The sequence below is a fragment of the Panthera tigris genome, chromosome B3, assembly GCF_018350195.1.
Source record: "Panthera tigris isolate Pti1 chromosome B3, P.tigris_Pti1_mat1.1, whole genome shotgun sequence".
In the NCBI taxonomy this organism is placed as follows: domain Eukaryota; kingdom Metazoa; phylum Chordata; class Mammalia; order Carnivora; family Felidae; genus Panthera; species Panthera tigris.
Genome location: NC_056665.1, coordinates 862,515 through 876,277, shown reverse-complemented (window position 1 = coordinate 876,277; position 13,763 = coordinate 862,515). Strand labels below are relative to the sequence as shown.

The 13,763-nt window shown below is 63.5% G+C and overlaps 1 protein-coding gene across 1 annotated transcript; it reads left to right on the top strand.

Annotated features, from left to right (window-relative positions):
• The first annotated feature begins 563 nt into the window (after window positions 1-563).
• Window positions 564-13,763, top strand: CTSH (cathepsin H). The gene is made up of 12 exons (XM_042987861.1): window positions 564-703; window positions 3,996-4,027; window positions 4,613-4,718; window positions 5,667-5,737; window positions 6,241-6,345; window positions 7,816-7,902; window positions 8,559-8,614; window positions 9,227-9,308; window positions 10,048-10,116; window positions 11,005-11,111; window positions 12,553-12,678; window positions 13,409-13,763. The coding sequence occupies exons 1-12, from the start codon at window positions 613-615 to the stop codon at window positions 13,482-13,484; spliced, it is 1,008 nt and encodes a 335-aa protein (XP_042843795.1). The 5' UTR covers window positions 564-612; the 3' UTR covers window positions 13,485-13,763.

Below are 13,763 nucleotides of genomic sequence, written 5' to 3'. Positions count from 1 at the left end.
TATATATGACTTGTAAGTTCATTCCACGTGGTTAATGAGGACCAGAGATGGGAGTTCAGGGGGCGGGGGCGGGCGGGAGAGATGGGGGGCTGCGGGGCAGGCGGGGGAGAGGGGGGGCTGCGGGACAGGGGGGCAGGCAGGGAGATGAGGGGCTGCGGGGGGTGGGGGCCGGTGGGGGAGATGGGGGGTTGCGGGGGTTGGGGGCGGACGGTGGAGATAGGGGCATCCGGGGGTGGGGGCGGGCAGGGAGACGAGGTCACGCTGTGACTGCCCCGCAGCAACCCCTGCCCGCGAAGGCCTTCCTTGCACCGTAGGAGGAAGAGGCGGCAGAGCGCGCACCACAGGTGCGTCTCCTCATCGGGCGCAGGGTGTCCCGGAGCCCCGCCCCCGGTGCCCCGCCCCCGCCTGGAGCCCCGCCCCGCAGCCCCGCCCCATCCCCGGTGCCCCTCCCCCATGGAGCCCCGCCCCCCGGCGCCCCCGCCCCCGCCCCCGCCTGGAGCCCCGCCCCGCCCCCGGAGCCCCGCCCCATCCCGGTGCCCCCGCCCCCGCCCCGGAGCCGCCTCCGCCGCGCTCCTGGGCCCTCGGAGCCAGTCCGCGGGTCAAGCCGCTACGATGTGGGCCGTGTTGTCGCTGCTCTGCGCGGGCGCGGGGCTCCTGGGACCCCCGGCCTGCGGCGCCGCCGACCTCTACGTGAGCTCCTTAGGTACGGGGAGGGGGCGCCGCGGGAGAGGGCCCAGGCCGGGCCGGCTCGGGCGGGGGTGGGGAGCACCTGGCTGGGGGCGGTGAGGCAGGGCCACTCCCCGGCCCCAGGACCCGGGAGGGGTGAACTGCGTTAGGGGAGGGGGCCGGGAGGAGGGGGAGGCTGAGAGGGCGTCTTGCGTGACCGGAGGAGCGGGTGGGCTGGGCGTCCAAGGCCCCACTGGCCCAGGCGCCTGCAGGGCCTGGAGCCCCGGAGAAGCCGCTGCCTCCACGTCCCGCGGGGGGACGTAGAGGATTGGATGTGCCCCTGCGGGGATGAGCAGGGACTTTCCAGCCTTTCTGGCAACTTCCTGGGGATCTCCACAGTTGCCCTGAGAGTCCTGTAGAATGGGCTTTGCAGGAGCGACCTATTCTAGCCCTTGAAGCCTGAGGGCGCTGCTCCAAGCGCTTTGGTGGACGGTCAGGCCCCAGGGCTGCCCTTTAGGCCGGGGGCACTCTGTTCGTGCACCCCTTCTGCTGCTGCTGCGGCCCCGGGCACCTCCCCAGGCTGAGGGCTCTTCCCTGCGAGCCTGCCGCCCTCCCTGCTGCTGCCCTACTCGCCCTGCACCCAGAGGATTGCCAAGGGACAGCCTTGGGACGGGACAGAGATCACGGAGGCTGAATCTTGTTGGCTCAGAATCTTGCCCCGTTCCTCTGTACACATTTGTGCTAGAAAGCCCCCCCGGTCTTGCAAACCTGGGTGGGGGCGAGGGGGCCAGCTGCAGGTCAGCCCCAAGCTGAGGAGAACCCAGTTCCCCCGGGGCCAGGGCTGTGCTCTGCCCCGGCTGTGTGGCTGTGTGGACGGTCGCACAGGCACCCGTACTAACTCCAGAGCCGGGCCCCGCAAGCTCTTTCTTGTAAGGGCCAGATAGGAAATATTTTAGGCTTTGTGGGTCACACCGCGTGTAGCGACTACTTAACTCTGCTGGTGAGGGTAACCGTAGACGGTGTGTACATGAGTGAGCGGGGCTGTGTTCCCATAAACCTTTATTTCTGGACTCTGAAATTTGAACACAGATGATTCTCAGGTCTTACAAAATGTTGTATATGTTTTTCAGTGCTTCGAAAGTGTAAAACAAACATTTTCCGGCTTGCCATAGTTTGCTGTGCCGTGCACAGTCTCCCAGACAGGGCAGACATAAAGATGCCCCCTCCAAAAGTCACAGTGGGTTTGAAATGGGTCTGTCCGAGGTTGGGACTCTGGGCTCACCAGCAGGTCCTTCCGGCCCAGCCCCAAGAGCATCTCTGGCTTTTTCTCCCACTGACCTCCAGCGAATGAGGAATAGGCCAGGCTCGTCACACCTGCTTGCTGATTTTGAAATCGCCCAGAGGCAAAGAGGCCAGTCAGTTGTCCTAAACTGCATCTGGCCTCAAACCCTGGTCCTGAGTTGAGGTCTGTCTTCTTCTGAAGCCATCTGCTGCACAGGGCCCTAAAACCAGGACTGGGAACCCTCTGAAACCTTTCACCGGATTGTACTGGAGAAACGGGCATTTCTTTCCCAGGGAAAGTGGCAACAACTTGGTTTCTGAATAGGCGTGTGACCCACACAGGGAAGCCAGAATGCTGAGAAGCAGTGCTCTTTAACCGGGGGAATTTCAAGGTGGGGGTGAGGGGTGGGGAGGGACGGGGAGGGACGGGGAGGGATGGCAGTCCCTGGAGGAACACAGAGAAATTCCCAGTGACTTGGGCACAGATAAGGGGTCAGCACCCAGCCCCTTTACTTCCAAACATCCTCTTTGCTAACACTGATCTTCCGGGAGAGAGTGCCTCTCGCTCGTCCTAAGTCTGGGCCTTGTGGTCATAAAGACCTCGGAGGCAGCAAAGACAGATGGTAACAAACCCTTCTTCAAGGCTGTTGCTGGTTCTTCAAGGAAACAGAGATGGAAGAGAGGGCCTCACAGAGGTATCAGCTGATGGGGTTGTAGAGCATCATGTGATTAGGAACAGAGGAATTGAGAGCCTTTGCTCTAAAAATTGCCTTCCATTCCCAGAAGCAATCGGCAGTTAAGATCTGCTTACTTAGCAGGATTTCTTAGTCCTTTGATTTATTCCTAGAATTAACGCTGACCCGTTCAAAAAAATAGGAAATATTCACTCATGAATCTATAAATCCACGAGCGGGTGTTGTTAGTAAAGTCCTGTTTATCTCATGAGGGGTACACTTCTGATACAAGTTTGTTTTTCGTGTTTAACGATTATTTTTCATAGCGTATATTTGGAATACTTTTAAATCTTTTTTAATGCTTATTTATTTTTGAGAGAGAGAGAATGCAAGCGGGGAAGGGGCAGAGAGAGAGGGAGACACAGAATCCGAAGCAGGCTCCGGGCTCTGAGCTGTCGGCACAGAGCCCGACGCGGGGCTTGAACTCGTGGACCAGGAGATCACGACCTGAGCCGAAGTCGGACGCTTAACCGACTGAGCCGCCCAGGCGCCCCTGAAATAGTTTAATCAGTTGGGGTGTTAATGATGATTATTCAATCCAGAATACATTTGTGTAATGTTCAGGGATGTGTGAGTCACAGGAAGTAAAAATAACTTAAATGCATACTTTCCGTCCTCGTCGCCTGAAAGGACGGTCGGGCATCGAGTGTGAACACGTGCCCCGCTCCCTTCTGTTGCGGATGGCGACTTTCCCACCGCGGTGTGGCACGTGGATTCCCTGGCTAACTCTGAGAGCACGATGTGGCCGTCTCGTTTTAAAATGCCAGTATTTACAATAAGCTGGAGTGCGTCCTTCGCGGCCACTGAAATGTAACGCGAAATTGCAGACAACACAAAACCCCGCGTACGGGCACTGCGGGGCAGCGTTTGTGACTCGCGCTTTACCGGAGTGCGGTCACATGGCAGGGGCAGAGCGGGGTGGCGGTGACGGAGACCACAGGACACTGCAGAGACCGAGATATCTCTTATCTGTCCCTTGAAGAACAAATCTGTTGACCCTTGGGGTCCACATAAACACAGATGCACAGCCGGCACCCACACGGGGTAAAAGAGTGCCGGGGGCCCCGTCTGTCGTCTGGGCGCCGCCCCGAGGTCACCCACCGGCCGTTTCGCTCCCTCAGCTGCAGCAGCAGTGAGAGTTCGAGGGCTTTTTGGCATTCTGTGCGACACAACACCATTTTCGGTGCTTTGAATTTAGCCTAGTTTCCTGAAATGCAAATCAGTTCTAAAGTGCCCTGCCTGGCTGCGGGCCAGCATCAAGGCCAGGAACCCGGGGCCTAATCTGGTTTTTTTTTTTTTTTTTCCTTTCTACAGAGAAAGTTCACTTTAAGTCATGGATGGTCCAGGTCAGTGCCCAACTTCTCTCCGCCTCTCTTCCCCTCTCTGTTGCCTGTTCTCACGCCCTGCTGTGCCCGATCTGAGGCGACGGGGAGGGATTTTCCAGCCCCCTGCCCCTGGGGCCTTCCGGACAGGGAGCTGGCCAAAGCGGGAAAGATTCAGCGACGCGAGCGCGTCCACCTCCGAGGCGTGTGTTCCGTCCCAGTCGCCGTGCGATGCCTGCCGGCTGCGGGGCAGTTTGGACGACACGAGTGCAGGTGCTTCCGAGAGACGGTGATGTGTGACAGACACCTGACCCGGCAGTGGCTGTGCGTCCGCGGAGGACCTGCACGTGGCCCGTGTCTCCCGGGGCCTCCGGGACCCGGCCCCTCGCCTTCGCTCGGGCCACAGGTCCCCGGAGGCAGGGCCGCGCTTGGCCACCTCCTTCCTGACTTCCTCAGCAGACGCCTCAGCGGCGCCCGCCCACTGGCACGGCTCCCTCGAGGGTCGAGGCGGAAAGGAGAGCTCCAGCCCTCCTCTTAGGAAACGAACCGTCTCCTTCTGGCGAGCCGCCGCCCGTCTCCGTGACTTACGCCTGATGTGTTTTGTTTTAGCACCAAAAGAGATACAGCTCAGAGGAGTACCAGCGCAGGCTGCAGACCTTTGTCGGCAACTGGAGGACGATAAGTGCCCACAACGCTGGGAACCACACCTTTAAAAGTACCGCGGGGCCGCCTTCCCGCCAGGCTCCCGGGGCCGCGTCTCAGGGCCGGACACACGCGCGCTAGGGGCGCCCGAGGGTGGAAGGCGCGCCGGGAGCTAGGGTGCGGGCACGTCCCGAGCCCGGCTCTGCAGCCGTACTTAGCGGACCCCGGATTCCGGCTCTGCTGGGCTCCGAGAGTCTCTGGGATGCGGGACGGTACCGGGCCCCTCCGCCGGTCGTGAGGTCTATAGGAGACCGTGTAGGAGCCCTGCCCTCTCTTGCCCGCTCCTGCCCGCCGAGGGTCCGTCCCGATGCTGAGCCCTGCCCTTGGAGTGCTGGCCAGCAGCCCCCCCTTCGTGCTCTGCACTCAGGAGCAGCCTCTAGGGACGTCCGCCTTCCCTCCGGGGTGGCGTCACGAGAAGCACGTGCGCACGGTCTATCCAGGGCCTCAGAAACCACGGCAGGGCCAGCTGACCGTAGCGTGGGCAGCAGGCGTAATACGGGAAAGCCGTGCGTGGCTCTCGTTTCTGCCCACACTGGCTGTGCTGTCCTTCCTGGGGGAGCTCGTCGACGCCTCTGATGCTTCACTGGGCTGTGGGGGAGATGGGAGTGCTCCCCGCCCCGTGCGGCGGTGACGGCCGGTGGAAGGCTCTTCACCTGGACGGCCATCGGGCTCTCCCGGCCGGGTGTCAGGCGCTGGGTGCCCAGCCCCCCCCCCCCCCCACTAACCGCACCCACATCCCTGCCACGAAGCCCAGGCGCGCACAGCTGAGACGCTCCCCGGGCGGTTCGGAGGCACAGGCACGCCTGACCTTGGCGTGTTAGGTCACGCCAGAACACGTGAGGGCACCGGCTGCTGCAGACTTGGGACGCAGGTTAACGTGGGTCTCTTTGTTCTTTCTGTGTCTTAGTGACTTAGGAGCCCCTCTTTCTTTGGGTTTTTTGTTTTTCCTTCTCTTTTTCAGTGGGACTGAACCAGTTTTCGGACATGAGCTTTGCCGAAATAAAACACAAGTATCTTTGGTCGGAGCCTCAGGTAGGTGTTGTGTGTTGTCACCAGATCGGACTCCTTCCGCTCAGACCTTTGCCCTCCTTTCCCAGCAGAGCCCGCCCCACCCCCTCACCGGGGTTCTTGGGGAGTCAGAGAGGCCGCTCAGAGCAGTTCCTCCGTCCACACCTGTGGCCTCAGCCTTGTGGACCCCAGACTTAGGGTTGCCCCAGAAAATACAGATGCGCAGCTAAAACTCAATTTCATGCAAACAGCACGTGACTTTTTGGTGTAAATATGTCATAAACGTGCACAGGGCGTACTTAGGCTGAATAACAGAGTTATTCATCGTTCACGTCAGGTTCAAATTTAACTGCAGGAACTGCATTTTTATTTGCCGAACCTGGTTCTCCGGCCGGGGCTCTGAAAGGCACGCGTCTGTTAGCGTTCGGACCCAGTCGCTGGGGGCGGGATGGTTCTTTCTCCTCTCTCGGTGATTCTGTTTTAACTGCACGCTTTTCCCCTGAAAACATTGTGTTTGGCTGTTGCAGAACTGCTCAGCCACCAGAGGTAACTACCTGCGGGGCACTGGTCCCTACCCACCGTTTGTGGACTGGCGCACAAAGGGGAAGTATGTCTCGCCGGTGAAAAATCAGGTATGCGCGGCACCCCCCCCCCCCCCGCCTCCAAATCGCCACATTCGCAGACAGTATTCCCAGAAGAACCCAGAGCATGGCAGGTGTCCCCAGATCTGTGTCTGTCCCCCGTCCCCCCGCCTCTGGGAGGCTGTGAGGTGATGCTGGGGGCTGCTCTGGAGGGAGACAAAGTCCCTCCTTGTTAGACTGAAGCTCAGCTGTGCCCCCCACACCCAGGGTTCCCCATGTGTCCCAGGTCTCCTACAAAGTCCCTCTGAACATCGTATTCTCTGCGCCCTTCGGAGATGGGACCCCAGGACCCCGTTCCTGCCACCCCGTGTCGTTTCTTCCCACCCTCCATCCGCCCAACGAGGCCTGGCCAGCCTCTCCCGCTGGGTGGCTGCAGGCGGTCAGCTCGCGGTGTGCAGCCCGCCCACCAGGCACACTCTGGCCGGCCGCCCCCTGCAGTGGCCTGGCGTCCTGCCCTCACAAAGCTGTGAGGCAGCCGGCAGTGTTCCGGGGAGTCTGCCCCTGCCCCCTGCTATCCCCTCTGCCCACGATGTCCCTCCCCCAGAAGTCACAGTGCAGCGGCCTTCGGTGGCCTTCTCCAGAACGACACCATCCCCTCACCTCCAGAGAGTATGAGGGGAAGTCCCCACCCCCCGAGGAACACTGGCCTTCCGTTGAGACTCTCGCTGAGAAACATTTTCTCCTTGTCCATGACAAGGTCTTCTTGACCGGACAGGGTCCTCCCCGAACGGAGGGAGGAAGAGGCCAGCAGGAAGGCCCTCTGCGGGACGGCAAGGCCGGAGGACTGACCCCTGGGCGGTGAGGGGTGATGAGAGGGGTGTCCAGGGGCCGACCAGTCAGGGAGGAAGAGGCATGAGGCCTGAGCCACAGGACCGTGTCTGTGCCGCTCACAGCCCCGCGAGGCAGGCGCACCGGCCCCGTTTTACAGTTGACGGGACGGAGGTGACCCCCGGCTGGCACAGCGGTGACACACAGGCAGCCAAGCTGTGGCGCCTGACCCGCATGGCGCCCCGAGGCGGGCCGTGACTGTGGCAGGTGGGCGAGGTGGGGCGGGACCATCTGGGCCCCGATGGAGGTCAGGGCTGACACAGGGTTTGGGGAGTTGTTAGCTTGCTCGTGAGGACAGTGGGTGGGGTGAGGTTGGAGGTGGAGAGGTGACAGAGAAGGTTCTGGAAACGAGACTTGGGCGAGTCCTGCTGAGAAACCGTGGGGAACGGAGGAGGAGCGTAAGATTCAGAAGGAGGAGGAAATCCAGAGACGGGGGCTCCGGCCCTCGCGGGGCCGTGGGGCCTGGTCAGCGAGGGGCCGGGGCTAGGAGGCACCCGTGGCTGGCAGCCGCTCCTGCTCCTCTGCAGGCCTCGGGCACCCCACCTGTAACAGGAGGGACCCCGCGAGGGCCCGAGGGCGCGGGAGCCTGCCTCCTGGGGTCCCCGTGACTGATCCCTGCCCCGGCCTCTCTAGGGCGGCTGTGGCAGTTGCTGGACCTTCTCCACCACGGGGGCCCTGGAGTCCGCCATCGCCATCAAAACCGGGAAACTGCTGTCTTTGGTAAGCAGCCCGCCCCTGGGGCCACCCACGGAGGTCGTGGCTTGGCCCCAGGGCCTGGCAGGAGGGCCAGGTGGGCCTTCAGGCTCCTTCGGGGCTCGGTGGCGATGCCGCCCCAGCAGGCACCGGGCCCCCAGCCTTGTGGACGTCCGGCCTGGGAGTCTCCGTGCACATTTTGCCGGAAAGGAATGAGGTTTCCCCAGGACACAGCCAAGGGCCCGTTCCGGGTGGCGCCCAGGTGGCGCTGGTCTTGGCGGCCTGAGGGGACTTCGGAAAGCAGCGCCCGCGGGGTGGGGCACCTCTAGGAGCCATGCCCTCCCGACTGCCGCGGCTGTCAACCGGAGGGAAGAGCGGGGCCTGTGTGTGCGGCTGCTGACCCCGTGGCCCCAGGGCAAGCGGGGCGAGGGGCAGGGCCCAGAGGGCGGAGCGGGGTCTCCCGTGAGGCCTGCCACCGTGGCCACACGGGCCTCGCCGCGCACACCTACGGGCAGCGCCCAGCGGCCACCCGCCCTCACCCGCCGGCCCTGGCCTGCCCCCGCACTCCTGCTGTCCCCACCCTGGGTGCTTGTAACCGGCCTTGACACAGCGCCGATGGGGCCACGGGTGTGCGCCAGCCCTCGCTCACCACGCTCGCTCACCGCGCTCGCCCCTTCCTCCAGGCGGAACAGCAGCTGGTCGACTGCGCCCAGAACTTCAACAATCATGGCTGCCAAGGGTGCGTCCCTGCCCGGGGGGCCCAGAGCCCCCCTCGTTTCCCACGACCGCTTCTGTTGGGTCGGCGGTGGGAGCAGAGTCGTCCCGGCTTCATGGAGGGGACGGTCATACGCCCAAGGTCCCTTAGCCGGAATTCGGCAGAGCTGGGATCCGAGCCCAGGCCTGTCTGGTTCCACCATCTGCCCTCTTTCCATGGCTGTGGCTGAGGGGTCCCTGGGAGCTTGTTCAGCGTCTTTGAGCCCCAAGAGATAACAGTGTGGGCCACACGGGGTTCACGGGAGGAGCTGGGCGGTCATGGTTGCAAAGCGCCCTGCGCTCGGGGGCCCAGCGGGCACGGCGGCGGCCAGAGCAGGCCGTGGGCGGGTCCCTTCTGCCGTCCGGTGGGACTGCTTGCTCTTCCTGGCAGAAGGGCCTGGGCCCGGGGTCCCTGAGACCCCCAAGGGCTCTCTGTGCCCCTGACACGTGTTTGACCGTCCTCGGACTCCGGGGGTCTGTCCCGCGCCCAGAGAGCTCCCCTGAGGCTGGGCCCTGCCCCGGTTGAGGTCCAGCGCCCGCAGGGGCCGCCGGTGGCGGGGCCGGTTCAGGTAGACACCTCCGCTCGTGCTTCTCACAGGGGCCTCCCCAGCCAGGCGTTCGAGTACATCCGGTACAACAAAGGCATCATGGGTGAAGACACCTACCCCTACAAGGGCCAGGTAACCCTGGGTGGCACGGCCTCGTGGCCTGGGCTGCGCGGCGCCGACCCCTCAGCCTCGGGGAGCGCCTCCTCCTCCCCTCCAGGCTGCAGCACCGCCCTCCCGCCGCTCCGGGTCCCCCCCCCCCCCGCCCCGGCGCCAGCCTCGGCTGCTCCCCCCGTCTGCTGTCGGTGCCAGAGCACGCCCTCCAGCACCCGCACCCTCTTTCCCAAGGCCTGCTGAACACGCCACGGGTCACCGGGCCACGTCCTCCCTGTCCACAGCCCTGTCCTTCCCCCAGACCTGTGTGTGGCCCCGCCTGCCACCGGTGTCCCCTCACCGGTGAGCGGCACCAGCCCCCTGAAAACCTGCCGGCCACCGGTGGGCTGTCTGGGGACCGTCCCCACCCTAGACCCTCACTCGAGTCCGCCTTCCAGCCATCGGAGGTCACACAGCCGCTCCTTCAGTCCACCCGCTGAGTCTTCCCTCCCTTCCCCGGCCAGGCAGGCTCGCGCTCACCTCCGTCCCGCCGAGTGCCCGTGAGCCCACCTCTGCCGAAGCCAGTGCCGGGCCGTCCCGCCCCTGTGAGCTCCTTGAGAACAAGGACGCCTCTGACTCCCTTTTAAGTGACCCCATCACCCGGCCCCGGCACACGGGGCGTTGGCCCCGCAGACGTCATCAGCCGGCTCGGGGGAGGCCTGAAGTCCCAGCCTGGGGCCGAGCCTCCCTCACCCCTGTCCCACACCGTTTGCCTGAACAGGACGGGGACTGCAAATTCCAGCCCAGCAAGGCCATTGCCTTCGTGAAGGACGTAGCCAACATCACAATCGTGAGTACCGGACCCTTCCCTCCGACGGGGACTGTGTTCTCACGAGGGGGCCGGGGCACGGCGCGCAGCCTCCTCTCCTAGCACTTTGCCTAGAAGGTCTTATCGTTGTGCCCAGTCACCGCGGCGGCAGAGGGTGGGAGGGAGGCGGGAGGGGCAGAGCGTGGGACTAGCATCAGGCGCGGGAGCTCTGACGTGGGTCTGTGCAGGGCTCCAGCCTTGTCTCCGCGTCCTCCTCCGTAAGTTGCAGGCAGCGACTCCCATCCCGCAACACGGGGTGTGCGTGCGTGAGTGCCATCAGCGTGTGCACGGGAGACTGAATGCAGATTCGCCGAGTATGAATGTGCTTCAGTCAGGATAAGCCAGGTTATGCTGCCGTAACAAACAAGCCCACAACGTGAAGTGCCCGCGGCTGGCTTCACGCCAGGACGCAGGCAGAGGGAGAGGTGGTTGATTTTGCCGGCTTTGTGAGGGCAGGGGTCCCGAGGGCAGGGGAGGGGGCGTCATGGAGGGACTGTGGGGGGACCGCAGTGACGGAACGAGCCGGCCCACCTGCACCCGTGGCCCCCACCCTGAGGGTTTCCTTCTTAGGAAGGGAGATCGCCAGCAGACCGGCCCAGCAAAGGGAAGGAGGGTCACAGGGGAGCCGAGGTTTCAGGGGAGCGGCCTGTAAGCCAAATAAAAAAGGGCAGGAACCGGGCCATTCAGGCAAAACCCCCACCGTCTGCTGGGTGGAGGGTGCAGCCTCTGCCCCTTAGTGGCTTTTTGGCCCAACGCAGTCTTCTCTTCCTTCCTCGTGCACCCACCCAGCCCCCAGCCTCCGTCCCTACCCTGGGACGAAGGAGCACGTTTTGAACAGGGTCAGAGGTGACAGAGACCGTGTGTCCACAGAATGACGAGGAGGCGATGGTGGAGGCGGTGGCCCTGTACAACCCCGTGAGCTTTGCCTTCGAGGTCACCAGCGACTTCATGATGTACAGAAAGGGCGTCTACTCCAGGTGAGCGGGCCCGCAGCCACAGGGCCCGGGCCGGGCGGGCGTCCCCGACTCCTGGCCAGGCCGTTGCTTGAGGGCGCCGCGGGCTTGGCGTTTCCCGCGGCCCACTCGGGCCCCGCGGCTCCGGGCGTGGAGTCTGGCGTGGCGAGGAGCGGGGAGGAGGACAGACCGGGCCGCTCGGCGACAGTGCTTGCTCTGTGTCGGTGGAAGAATCGCCCGTGGCCGAAAACACCCGCGTTCAGGGTGGGAAGCTGCGAGAGAGGGAGGAGAAAGCGGCCGCTCTCGGGACCCCGCGCCGGGAGTCTCCCTATACCGCTCTTCAGAAAACCGAGCGTTTCTGGGACGGGGCTCACCTCACCCTGGCCTCTGGCCACCCGCCTGTCCCACGTCATGAGCAGACCCACAGGACCCACGGCCGTCCGGCCAGCTCAAGCGGGTGGCCGTGGGGACCTCAGATCCGACACGTCTCCTCCCCACCCTCATAACGCTGCCCAGAAACGTGCTCTGACCCACGCGTCCTTGTGCCCCACCAGGGGGCCGCTCTCCGGCCACGCCAGCCTCCGCCTCCTCGGTGTACCCCTCCATGGTCCAGGGTCGGCTGGGCTGGGGGACCCCGGCGATCTGGCCCTTCTTTCTCTGAGCTCATCTGCCGCGGGGTCCCCATTCGGCCCTCGCGCCCCACCCCAGCCACACTGAGGGCTTGTGGCTGCAGGCCTGCCTTTCTCGGGCTCCTCAGCCCTGGGTCGCCATCCGGCAGGGGCCTCCTGCCAAGCGAAGCTTCCCTGGGACGGGAGCAGAGCTGCGGGCCCTGCAGGTGCACCGCCACCCGCCCTGGCCTGTCCCAGAGCAGGAACCCAGTCAGGCGTCAGCCCAGTGACGAGTCAGCACCGCCTCTTGTCCTCTTGAGTTTCTTAGGATTTCCTTGTGGAAACTGGTTCCCCGTTGTCCACAGAAAACCTGTGCGTTTGCCCCCAGTACAGGTAGTCTTAAAAATAAATTCAGTGGCAACAAAGCAACACCCCAGATACTGTTGCGTGCGCAGGTATGGGAGGTGCACAGGTGCACGGGTGCGGGAGGGGCGCGGGCGCACAGGTGCGCGGGTATGGGAGGGGCGCAGGGAAGGCAAGTGCACAGGTGCAGTGGAAACGGCAGGTGCAGCTGGAGGGTGATCTCTCCTTGCTGTGAACTGGGCGTCAGAGAGCGTCCGGGCCTGTAGCTGGGCCAGCACCCCTCGTGCGCTCCTTTGTGTGAACGGAACCGAGAGGACTGGAGGGACTACGTGTCTCGCACCGTGAGCGGAGTTAGTTCTCCTTACGTGGCTCCGGTGCCCTCGTTGAGAAACACTGCTTTGGAGCCTCCAAGGACCGCCGCGGGACGGGGGCTGAGCCGTCGGATGCTTTCGTCCTTCCTGTGTGTTCACGCCTTTTTTATTTTCGTTCTCCAGCACTTCCTGTCATAAAACTCCAGATAAAGTAAACCACGCAGTACTGGCCGTTGGGTATGGAGAAAAAGATGGGATTCCCTACTGGATCGTGAAAAACTCTTGGGGTCCCCAGTGGGGGATGAAAGGGTAAGCAGCTGGGAAGGGCGTGATTGCTCGGGTCTGGGGGCCCTGGAGGGGTCGCCGCCCCGTCGGGTGTGTGGCTTCTGAGCAGGGGCCAGTTGGCCGAGACCCCGTGCGGGCCCCCGGGGAGGGGCCTGAGACTGTGACCCGTGCACCCCGGAGACGTCCCTGGCAGCCCCCGCCTGCCCCGAGCCCCAGATCTTGACAGTCGTGTGTCAGGAACGGGAACATTGTCTCAGGGGGATCTGTGGCCGGAACCAGAACCAGCATAGAGCCCTGCTGGGAGGGAACCGGGCTGGGAGGGCAGGTTACCAAGGCAACGAGCTTATCCCTGACCGTTAACAGCCAGGGGCTGGCACCAGGTGCCCTGGGTACATGCCCTGAGGGGACTCTGTCCTGTCCCCCACCAGAGTCTGCGTCCTAGGGCAGGGTGGGGCGGGGACAGAGACCATACATAACTATGTGAGGGCCTAGGTCAGGGCTGAGAAGGAGCCCCGGAAAATTCTGGGGAAGGTGGGGTGTGGACGCAATATGTCAGCCGAAGAGAGACAAGGAAAAGGTCTTCGCAAAGTCAGGTCAGGTTTTCTGACGATAAAGTAAGCCCAGAGCTCCTGTTTTATGAGTAAATTCAGACGCCCTCACCCCCGGAGCCAGATCTTGGTGAGCGGTAAAACCTTCCAGAAAGGTCTGTGGTGAGGAAGCTCCAGCCAGGCCCCCGCCCACCCTGTCTGCCCAGGTACTTCCTCATCGAGCGCGGAAAGAACATGTGTGGGCTGGCGGCCTGTGCCTCCTACCCTATCCCGCTGGTGTGAGCCTGGACGGTCGGACAGTCGGAGGGAGTCCTGCCCTGGGCGAGGTGGCAGGGACACCGCCTGGGGCCTCCCCCCCGGGCCCTGCCTGCAGGCCTGAGGAAGAGGAGTCCCACCCATGTCCTCTGACGTAAAGGTGGCCACCAGCCCTGTGCCTGTAACGAACTCCAACCCATGTGGCCGCGAACATTCTTTATCTCCCACAGGGCCGCTTCTCACGTGTGGAGAGCGCCCGTGACGGTCTTCCCTGAGGTCTTTGTTCAATAAACACTTGGCGAAGCC